At 52.2% G+C, this 11601-nt stretch overlaps 2 protein-coding genes and 1 pseudogene across 5 annotated transcripts in view; 1 reads left to right on the forward strand and 2 right to left on the reverse strand.

The window, feature by feature from the left end:
• The window catches only part of MICAL3 (microtubule associated monooxygenase, calponin and LIM domain containing 3), a 1031057-nt gene that overhangs the window by 239907 nt on the left and 779549 nt on the right, over positions 1 to 11601 (reverse strand). The window lies entirely within an intron of this gene.
• ADA2 (adenosine deaminase 2) overlaps positions 1 to 11601 on the reverse strand; it is a 46344-nt gene that overhangs the window by 5494 nt on the left and 29249 nt on the right. For all 4 annotated transcript variants that reach the window (XM_023192090.3, XM_023192093.3, XM_023192091.3 and 1 more), the window contains 3 exons: positions 8452 to 8579; positions 6681 to 6771; positions 2756 to 2864 (listed from right to left, as the gene is read on the reverse strand). In XM_023192090.3, coding sequence (XP_023047858.1) covers positions 2756 to 2864; positions 6681 to 6771; positions 8452 to 8579 — 328 coding nt within the window. The remainder of the gene's footprint in view (positions 1 to 2755; positions 2865 to 6680; positions 6772 to 8451; positions 8580 to 11601) is intronic.
• Positions 9654 to 10059, forward strand: LOC111526402 (annotated as a pseudogene).

Here is an 11601-nt window from a genome sequence, read left to right on the forward strand (position 1 = left end):
TTTTTTTTTTTTTTTTTTTTTTTTTTTTTTTTGAGACAGAGTCTCGCTCTGTCACCGGGGCTGGAGTGCAGTGGCCGGATCTCAGCTCACTGCAAGCTCTGCCTCCCGGGTTTACGCCATTCTCCTGCCTCAGCCTCCTGAGTAGCTGAGACTACAGGCGCCCGCCACCTCGCCCGGCTAGTTTTTGTATTTTTAGTAGAGACGGGGTTTCACCATGTTAGCCAGGATGGTCTCGATTTCCTGACCTCGTGATCCGCCCGTCTCGGCCTCCCAAAGTGCTGGGATTACAGGCTTGAGCCACCGCACCCGGCCTAGGGTTTCCACATTTTAAGGACTGGAATACGGGAGGGGCTGAGATGACTGAGCAAGCCCAAGGATGGAGTTCTGGGGAAGAAAGATGTGGCTGGGCCAATGGCATTTCAGGAGGAACAGCAGCCAGGGCCTGCATGCGGCAGGGCAGGGTTTCCTCTCCTACGATAATGAGGGACAGAACATCCTAAAGACAAGGAGCAGACCTGGTTCTCCTCCCTCTTCCGCCAATTTCCGGCTGCGTGGCTTTAGACAGATCAGTTAACCTCTCTCCAGCACAATTCACTTGGATGGAGAGCGTCAGAAAAGGTTCCAATTCATACACATTATATACATGCGTCAAAATATCACATGAGGCCGGGTAATCCCAGCACTTTAAGAGGCCGAGACGGGCAGATTGTTTGAGGTCAGGAGTTCAAGACTAGCCTTGTCAACATGGTGAAACCCCATCTCTACTAAAAATACAAAAATTAGCCAGGTGTGGTAGCAGGTGCCTGTACTCCAAGCTACTCAGGAGGCTGAGGCACAAGAATCACTCGAACCCGGCAGCCCGAGGTTGCAGTAAGCCAAGATTATACTACTGCACTCTAGTCTGGGCGATACAGTGAGACTCAGTCTCAAAAGAAATTTTTTCCATGGCTCACGCCTATAATCCCAGCACTTTAGGAGGCCAAGGTGGGTGGATCACTTGAGGTCAGGAGTTCAAGACCAGCCTGACCAACATGTTGAAACCCCATCTCGGCCGGGCGCGGTGGCTCAAGCCTGTAATCCTAGCACTTTGGGAGGCCAAGACGGGCGGATCACAAGGTCAGGAGATCGAGACCACCCTGGCTAATACGGTGAAACCCCGTCTCTACTAAAGAAAACAAAAAACTAGCCGGGCGACGAGGCGGGTGTCTGTAGTCCCAGCTACTTGGGAGGCGGAGGCAGGAGAATGGTGTAAACCTGGGAGGAGGAGCTTGCAGTGAGCTGAGATCCGGCCACCGCACTCCAGCCTGGGCGAGAGAGCCAGACTCCGTCTCAAAAAAAAAAAAAAAAAAAAAACCCATCTCTACCCATCTCTACTAACAATAAAAAAGTTAGCCAGGCATGGTGGTGCCTAAAACAAATTTTTATAGCCAAAGTAGGATGATGTGAGTTTGCAGGATTATGCCCGCACCATGAAAAATTAAAAAAAAAAAAAGAAGAAGAAGAAGGATTCAAATTTAGACTCCACTGCATACCAGCTCTTTAACCCTGGACCACTGACACTGTGTTTGGAGCTTTGGGCTCTTCATCTATCATATGGAGATTAAAACATGAGCAGAACTGGGGAAACAATTAGAAATAACTTAGAAAAAGCCAGGCGTGGTGGCTCATACTTGTAAACTCCAGTACTTTGGGAGGCTGAGGCGTGCAGATCACTAGGTTAGGAGATCAAGGCCATCCTGGCTAACACGGTGAAACCCCGTCTCTATTAAAAATACAAAAAATTAGCCAGGCGTGGTGGCGGGCACCTGTAGTCCCAGCTACCTCAGAGGCTGAGGCAGGAGAATCTTTTATTTTTTATTTTTATTTTTATTTTTGAGACGGAGTCTTGCTCTTTGCCCAGGCTGGAGTGCAGTGGTGCGATCTCAGCTCACTACCAGCTCTGCCTCCCGGGTTCAGGCCATTCTCCTGCCTCAACCTCCCGAGTAACTGGGACTACAGGTGCCTGGACCATGACTGGCTAATTTTTTTGTATTGTTAGTAGAGATGGGGTTTCACCGTGTTAGCCAGGATGGTCTTGATCTGCTGACCTCGTGATCCGCCCGCCTCAGCCTCCCAAAGTGCTAGGATTACAGGCGTGAGCCACCATGCCCAGCCAGAGAATCCCTTGAACCTGGGAGGCGGAGGTTGCAGTGAGCTGAGATGGCGCCACTGCACTCCAGCCTGGATGACAGAGCGAGACTCCATCAAAAAAAGGATGGAAGGAAGGGAAGGAGAGAGTGAAAGAAAGAAAGAAAGAAAAGAAAGAAAGACAAGAAGGAAGGAAGGAGAAAGAAGAAAAAAGAAAGAATGATGAATTGATGGGTGCTGACGAGTTGATGGGTGCAGCACACCAACATGGCACAGGTATACATATGTAACAAACCTGCACGTTATGCATATGTACCCTAGAACTTAAAGTATAATAAAAAAAAGAAAGAAAGAAAGAAAAGGAAAAAAAGAAAGAGAAAGAAAGAAAAAGAAAGAAAGAACACATGTAAAGTGGCTGATTCTATTATCCTGTTATTCCTTCTCCATGGGGCTGTTGTCAGTATTAAATGAGATCGAGCACAGAAAAGGGCTCTGGAAACGCCTGTAGGCTCTAACCCTGAGGCATGGGCACTGCTGTCCGGTCTCCTGGCAGCAGGCTGGAGTCCTGCCCAGGCACACTCCCACTGACCACCTCCACTGTCCCCGCACTCGCATCCCGCAGGCTCACCTGTCTCTCCGGCGTGGAAGAAGTAAGGCAGCTTAACGCCATCCCTGGCGGGGATCATCAGAGCTTCCTTGTAGTCATGCAAGGAGTGGCCAGTGTCCTCATGGCCCACCTGCAGGACAGAGAGGGACAGGGAGGTGTCTGCAGGGAGTGTGCCTCACTTGCTGATGACACGCCCTGCAGCTTGTACACACCCTTCCTTGAACCCTGCCGCCACTGCCGAGACCTTTGTCTCACGGCCTTTTAAGTATGACCAGGAGCAGACCGGGCGCGGTGGCTCAGGCCTGTAATCCCAGCACTTTGGGAGGCCGAGACGGGCAGATCACGAGGTCAGGAGATCGAGACCATCCTGGCTAACACGGTGAAACCCCGTCTCTACTAAAAATACAAAAAATTAGCTGGGCGTGGTGGCGGGCACCTGTAGTTCCAGCTACTCGGGAGGCTGAGGCAGGAGAATGGTGTGAACCTGGGAGGCGGAGCTTGCAGTGAGCCGAGATTGAGCCACTTCTCTCCAGCCTGGGCGACAGAGCCAGACTCTGTCTCAGAATAAAAAAAAAAAAAAAAAAAAGACCAGGAGCAGAGTTGAGAAAGAAAAGAGAGCTCATTTGTTCCCTGAAATAGTTCCCCTCATTTTCAGAGGCTGTGACTTATATCCCCCAAGCCCCTTCCACCCTGGCTCTTCACAGCACCTCCCAGGTCCAGGTGCTTCAGCCCTGAGTTCCTGAGGTGGGCGGGGAAGAAGGAGAGAAAGAGTCAGAGAGAGACCTAAAAAGGCCCAGAGAGTCTAAGACACAGAAAGAGAGAATGAAAGCCCTGTCCCAGGAGTCAGGAGGACTCCAGCCGCCACTGCCACCCATCTCTTGTAGGCCCCTGGGTGTGTCAGTTTCCCTGAGACTCAGTGTCTTGCCTTTAACAGGAAGAGCAACCACTCCAAAACCGTGCTTTTCAAAGTAAGCTACACACAGCCCTGGGGCTCTGTAGTTGAGTGCTTTAGGATTAAAAGGGCACCTCTTGGCTGGGCACAGTGGCTCACACCTATAATCCCAGCACTTTGGGAGGCTGAGGCCTGGCCAACATAGCGAAACCCTGTCTCTACTAAAAATCCAAAAATAAGCCAAGCATGGTGGTGGGCACCTGTAATTCCAGCCACTCAGGAGGCTGAGGCAGGAGAATCGAGAATCGCTTGAACCCAGGAGGTGAGGTTGCAGTGAGCCGAGATTGTGCCACTGCACTCCATCCTGGGTGACAGAGCGAGACTGTCAATAAGTAAATACATACATACAAAATACATACATACATACATACATAAAAGGGCACCTCTTTACAAGGCCAGTTTTGTTTTGTTTTGTTGAGACAGCGTCTCACTGTGCCCAGACTGGAGTGCTGTAGTACAATCTCAGCTCACTGCAACTTCTGCCTCCCAGGCTCAAGTGATTCTCTCACTTCTGCCTCCCAAAGAACTGGGACCACAAGCATGTGCCACCATGCCCAGCTAATTTTTGTATTTTTAGTAGACGGGGTTTTGCGTGTTAACCAGGTTGGTCTCAAACTCCTGGGCTCCTGTGATCCACCCGCCTCGGGTTCCCAAAGTGCTAGGATTACAGACATAAGCCACCGTGCCCAGCCTCACAAGGCCAGTTTTAGTTTGTGAGAGTGGGTCGTGTGGGGGCGTGGGTAATGACATATTTTTAAATGAAACATACATGGGGCTGGGTGCAGTGGCTCAAGAAACTTGGAAGGGGTTGTAGTTGGATCCCTCTGAACCATTGCCTATTCCCTGCGCAATCCCTACCTTCCCCGAGGACCTGTCTATTAGAGGTGCTGGCATGACTGCTGCCAAAACTCAAGGTAAGCAGTTGTCCCCTAAGTCCCTTAGTCAGTGCTGCACAGGGAGGGAAAAGGTGACCTGGGAGGAACTTCTGCCCCTTTTGTTTCAAGGCCAGGTCCTTTGAGCAGTCCCCAAAGATCTTCCCCTGGAGCTGTACTCTTTTGGGACCTGGTTGGCTGAAATCAAGAGCTGAAGCTGAGCCTCTGGCAAAATGAGCAGGCTGTGTCAGAGGAGTCAGGGGCATCGTTTAGCCGCGTAGTCACAGTTCATCTAGATTCCATTTTATTTTCTTTCATTTTAACTATTGAGGCATAGTTATGCTCTGTCGCCCAGCCTGGAGTACAGTGGTGTGATCATAGCTCACTGCAGCCTTGACCTCCTAGGCTCAAGCGATCCTCCTGCCTCAGCCTCCTGAATAACCAGGACTACAGGTGTACCACCATGCTCGGTTTATTTCCTTTTAATATTTTGTAGAGGTTGAGCGCAGTGGCTCACATCTGTAATCCCAGCACTTTGGGAGGCCAAGGTGAGTGGATCACCTGAGGTCAGGAGTTTGAGACCAGCCGGGCCAGCGTGGTGAAACGCTCTCTCTACTAAAAATACAAAAAATTAGCCGGGCATGGTGGCAGGTCCCTGTGGTCCCAGCTACTCAGGAGGCTTAGGCAGGAGAATTGCTTGAACCCAGGAGGTGGAGGTTGCAGTGAGCTGAGATCACACCAATGCACTACAGCCTGGGCAACAAGAGCAGGAAAAAATATATATATACATATATATATATATTTGTAGAGACAGAGTCTCACCTATTTGCTCAGGCTGGTCTAGAACTCCTGCGCTCAGGCAACCCAGGTGCAAGGGTTACAGGCGTGAGCCTCTGCCCTGGCCTAATCTAGATTCTTTTTTTTTTTTTTTTAGATGAAGTCTTGCTCTGTTACCCAGGCTGGAGTGCAATGGCGTGATCTTGGCTCACTGCAGCCTCTGCCTGCTGAGTTCAAGCGATTCTGTCTCAGCCTCCTAAGTAGCTGGGATTACAGATACGGTCCACCATGCCTGGCTAATTTTGTATTTTAGAAGAGGTGGGTTTTCTCCATGTTGGCCAGGCTGGTCTTGAACTCCAAACCTCTGGTGATCCACCTGTCTCGCCCTCCCAAACTGCTGGGATTACAGGCATGAGCCATGGCCCCCGGCCTAGATTCTTAATGAGATTGCTGAGCTGTCGCCTAAGAAATGTCCTGGTTGTGCTTTGATTTGGTGGGGGGTGTGGGACAACGACAACACCTATGAATGCGCAGCTTCAAAAACCGGTGTGGCCAGGCATGATGGCTCATGCTTGGAATCCCAGCACTTTGGGAGGCTGAGGTGGGTGGATCATGAGGTCAGGAGTTGGAGACCAGCCTGACCAACACGGTGAAACCCCGTCTCTACTAAAAATATAAAAATTAGCCGGGCGTGGTGGTGGGGACCTATGATCCCAGCTACTCAGGAGGCTGAGGCAGGAGAATTGCTTGAACCCAGGAGGTGGAGGTTGCAGTGAGCCAAGATTGTACCACTGCACTCCAGCCTGGGTGACAGAGTGAGACTCATCTCAAAAAAAAAAAAAAACAAACAAAAAAACAAAAAACAAGTAGGGAAGAAAACGGGATAGAGGAGAGGGAAGGACAAGTATCATTACCTTGAGGATTTGCAAAGGGCTGGCTCCATCCTGGACTCTTTTTCCAGACATTACCCCCCAACCCCCACCCCGCATGCTACAGGGGTTGGTGAGGGTTTTAAGAGCCACATCTAGGTGAGCAGTGTGGGACAGAAAAAAGGGCACAAGCAGGGCCATGGGGAATGAGCCCATAACTGTGGTCCAAATGCCCTGAATGCCATCCTTATTCTGGAACTTTCCTTGTTAGCCAACTGGCTGTCTGCTCTCCCTTCTCTAGTGATGGCTGTCCCCTTCAGGCCTCTGAGAGGGTCAGCAGCCTGAGCTTGTCCCTGGGATTTCAAGGGTACCACAAGCACACTGCACTCCCGTCACAGGGAATTGCTGCTCTGCCCACACAGGCATCCTTGCATGCCCCCTTAACAGGCACCCCTTCTGTTCACAGCATGGGTTACCAGATCAAACCCTGCCACCACCGTGGGGAACTTGGTTCGGAGCCCCATGGCCGTTCGGATGGATTCTGCGATGACAGCCACATCTTTGGATCTGTGAGAGACAGAGAAGCCGGGAGACAGTGCCCAAAACCAACAGAGCACAAACCCCAGAGCACTCCCTCCGTGCAGGGCTGGGCCGGCCCCGAGTGTGCAGGAGCCGTTTCCCAAACCTGAGGCACCCCTGCACTCCTGACCCCACGCCGACCAAGCCATTGTGACCCTTGAAAGATATTTAGCCCAAATCCATTGTTATTCAGAGACCCTTGCTGGCTCTGGGGGCACCTGTAGTCTCTGAAGAGTAGGTGGAGTCAGAGGACCCACAGGAACAGTTTCATTTGTCTGCATTTAGAGGAGGCCAAGTGGCCTCGTTCCCAACTCTCCCCGCATCTCTGTCGGGGACTTAGACATGGACGCAGTTCAGGGGCAGCTTTCTGTCCACTGGACACCTGCAAAGGGCCACAGGTCACCCAAGTCCCTGATGGGTTGGCTGGACCCAGTAACTGTCTGGCCTCTTGCTGATTAAGTCAGCAAGACCCTGGGCACTGCAGAACCCTACAGGGGCAAGGCAGGCAGCATGACAACAAAAGCCCCAAAACACAGGGTCTGGTGCAAGCCCACAACGGGCTCAAGGTCTTTGCCCTGCCACTAGCTGGCTTTCCTGCTCCAATCCTCCGCTCTGTGGGGACAAAGCCTTCCTGGCCCGCCCCTCCATGGCCTCTCCCCGGAGCCTAGGTAAACCTGGGGACATTGATACACTCAGCTCAGCCCTCACACCCTCCTGCCACTGGCCCTGGGAAGGGACACCTGGCACCAGGGAGCCTCTGAGCAGAACGTGGGCCCATCCTGCAAGCTCCCTCCTAGGGGGACAGGCACAATCCCTCCTAGGGGGACCAGTGCAAAGCCAGAGCTCAGCTCCTCCAGGCCCCAGGCCCCATGGAAGCGGAGGGGGACACTCAGGAAGACTGGGCACGGGAGGAGGCTCCTGGGGAGTCAATGCCCTCCAGAGCCCAGGCTCACGGTGGGCTAGGCAGATGGAGCCGCTGCCGGATCCCTCCGGTGCCCACCCCGTGCCTGACTCCAAGTGATCCTACTGGCTGCTGCCCTTGCCGCTGCGACCATGGACAGGTCCCAGCCTTAGACTGGCTGCTCTTGAAATTGAGGGGAGGGGTCTTGTCTGGTAAAGTCAGAAGGACAATTAAGCTGCAAAGCTTTCTGTGCTTCCCTGGGAAAAAGAGTGGGTCTTTCACTTACGTGCCAGGCCACGCACACGGCACTACTGGAGGTCCCCACATGCAGACCTGAGCCAGTGCCCTCAGGGCATCTCCCTGATCAAGGATTCACACGCAACCACACACAGAACCCAGAGGCGAATTGAAACCAAAAAACGGGCCGATTACCCAAACATTCACGCGAAACCATTATGCTCATAACTGAGTCACCAGGCCAATGTGGGGTCACAGCCGAGAATCATCTGGGAAATTCACACATTCTTCATTTCAGTTTGGGGGTGAAGACCCGAACTAGAAGTGGCTTCAGGGAGCAATTCAGTGCTGGATCACCGCACTTCCCTACTACTGTGCTCACACACACAGGCACAGCGCAGCTCCTTGGCACCAGCGCTGGGCCTCTCCAGGCCTCCCAGTCCCGCTTCTCACCCCTCCCCTCCCAGTCCAGCAGCTCTGCCTGCATCCCAGTCTCCCAACCCGAGCTCTTCAGCAATATTCTCTCTCACCTGTCATCCGAATAAATGATTTTGATTCCAATAAACTCAGGGTGAGTTTCCACAAACTTCTGAGCTACTTCCTGGTAAGTCTTCACTGACCACTCTTCGTCGTGGTGCTCTCCACTGAGCTCATACACCTGGGAAGAAAGCACAACCAGGAGCCGTCAGGTGAGCAGAGAGAGACACCCTTCCCAGCCACCTCCTTCCCAGCCACCCCTGCCCAGCCACCTTTACCCAGCCACCCCTGCCCAGCCACCTCCTTCCCAACCAACTCCTTCCCAGACATCAGCAAGCTCTGGGGAAAGTAGATGGGGTCAGGGGACCCACAAAACAGTTTTATTTGTGTTTGGTTGAGACCAAGTGGCCTTGTTCCCAAAAGTCCAGCCACGCTGGACTTGTGCTTCCCTTGTTCAGGTCCTCTACAGCCTCGGACATTGTCTCCGCTGCTGCATGGGGAATTCCTAGCTGGCTCTGGGATAACGCTGATGCCCGCCTGTCTCCTTCATTGCTGGGTCACTGCACTTAAAAAGGCGCCTAGCACTCGCGAGGGTAGGTGGCCATTAAGCGTTTGCATAATGGTTGAAGAACAGGTCACACACAGAGGGAGAGGATGAAAGCCAGAAAGAGTGATCTGAGAATGATGTCATTCCCCACTACCTGCTCACCTCCACACTGCTTCCCTAACTCCAGGTGCAGCAGCTGCAAGGCAGCCAGTGCCACCAGGGACAGCAAGGGGACACAGTGAGAGCAGAGTGGGGACAGCTGGGAGTGGGCAGGTGACAAGGAAGCTAAGGGAAGGGAGGTGTGTAATGAGGAAAGGACATCAACAATATCCCTTGAGGCCTGGTGTGGTGGCTCACACCTGTAATCCTAGCACTTTGGGAGGCCGAGGCAGGCAGATCACTTGAGGTCAGGAGTTCGAGACCAGCCTGGCCAACATGGTGAAACCCCGTCTGTACTAAAAACACAAGATTAGCTGGGCATGGTGACATGTGCCTGTTAATCCCAGCTACTAGGGAGGCTGAGGCAGGAGAATCGCTTGAACCCGGGAGGCAGAGGTTGCAGTGAGCCAAGATCACACCACTATATTCCAGCCTGGGCGACAAAGCAAGATTCTGTCTCAAAAAAAAAAAAAAAAAAAAAAAAAAAAAACGCCCTCTCTCTTCCTTGGCACTGCCTATAGAGGTGGCAGCCATCTCCTCCTCAGCATCATGGCCGCCCACAGACCCCTTGTGAAGCCTGATTGTCAAAAAGAGAACCAAAAAGTTCATCTGGCACCAGTCTGACTGATATGTCAAAATTAAGCGTAACTGGCGGAAACCCAGAGGTACTGACAACGGGGTCCATAGAAGGTTCAAGGGCCAGATCTTGATGACCAACATTGGTTATGGGAGCAACAAAAAAACAAAGCACATGCTGCCCAGTGGCTTCCGGAAGTTGCTGGTCCACAACATCAAGGAGCTGGAAGTGCTGCTGATGTGCAACAAATCACCCTGTGCCGACATTGCTCACAACGTTTCCTCCAAGAACCGCAAAGCCATCATGGGAAGAGCTACCCAGCTGGCCATCAGAGTCACCAACCCCAGCACCAGGCTGCGCAGCAAAGAAAATGAGTAGACGGCTCATGTGCACGTTTTGTGTTTAAATAAAACTGTAAAAACTGAAGGAAAAAAAAGGGGCCAGGCACGGTGGCTCACGCCTATAATCCCAGCACTTTGGGAGGCCGAGGCGGGTGGATCACAATGTCAGGAGTTCGAGACCAACCTGGCCAATATGGTGAAACCCCGTCTCTACTAAAAATACAAAAATTAGCCAGGTGTGGTGGTGCGTGCCTGTAGTCCCAGCTACTCAGAGGCTGAGGCAGGAGAATCGCTTGAACCCAGGAGGCAGAGGTTGCAGTGAGTCGAGATCGCGCGATTGCATTCCAGCCTGGGCGACACAGCAAGACTCCGCCTCAAAAAAAAAAAAAAAAAAAAGATGTGGGAATTTCTGCAGAGACTGTGGGGTGAAGGAGATAGAGAGCAATAATACGGAGGTGTTGATTACTTCCATGGCCATCAATGAAGCCCTTATGATGTAAAAGGAATAGGGCTGGGCATTGGAAGGGATGAAAAATGCTAATAGACAAGACAGCTGCCCTCAGGATGGACAACATAGTCAGAGAGATAGATTTGACCCACTAAAAAGAACTCACGCCTGTAATCCCAGCACTTGGGAGGCCGAGGCAGGAGGATCACCTGAGTCCAGGAGGTCAAGACCAGCCTGGGTAATGAGTGAGTTCCTGTCTGTAAAAAGGAATGAAAAAAATAACAGAATACGTGCTAAAGAGAAGCACATGGACTCCCAGAAGAAGAAGACGTTTGTTGTGACTGGATGGGTCAGAGAAGGTTGCTAGTCCTGACCAAGGGAACGGTGGCTCCACACAGAGCCAAGAGCTGCCTGGGGGGTAGGGGTTCAAGGAGCCGAGGTTGAGACCAGCAGTGGGGGCCAGGAGCTGTCACCTCACTAAGGAAGAAACACCCTTCCTCCTTCTGGGAGTCGGCTCTTGCCTCTGTGGCATCTCAGGAACTGGGTCCTTGGGAGTCCACCTCCTCTGCTCATTCCCACCAGCCCCTTGCCTCACTCCTGTCTCCCAGCCTACGGGCCTCCCAGACCCCTCCAGGCTGCGGCCATTATGTGTCCTTTGTCTCTGGGCAGTCCCTCAGATCCCCGATTTCCCCCAGGCCCACAGAGCAGCACTGCTGCTCTCTGATCGCCAGGGTGCTGCCCTGCTGCCTGGGCAGGGGCAGTGGAAGAGCGGGCAGCGAGGCTCTCTGCTGGTCTTTGCTCTTCTGTTTCCTCTGCTGCCCCCATGAAGCATGGCACGTCACACAGCCCCCCATACCCCGCACCTGGCCAGGCCACACATTCTGCTCGGGCAGTTTCCCTGACTGCCTGACCTGGCACAGACACTAAAGTTCAGGGCTACTGAACTTTAAGGTGCCAGAGCGTGCCAGAGGGGAGAACCTTAGGTACTGTTCATTCAGGATCTGGTATTGTCTATTATTATTATTATTATTATTATTATTTACTGAAGGGGGTCAGAATACATCACCCCAAATAGGCCACTTTAGCAGAAGAAATATTTTGAGCTGAAGGCAATTAAGAAGCAGTAAATGA

This window comes from Piliocolobus tephrosceles, chromosome 19 (genome assembly GCF_002776525.5).
Source record: "Piliocolobus tephrosceles isolate RC106 chromosome 19, ASM277652v3, whole genome shotgun sequence".
NCBI lineage: Eukaryota > Metazoa > Chordata > Mammalia > Primates > Cercopithecidae > Piliocolobus > Piliocolobus tephrosceles.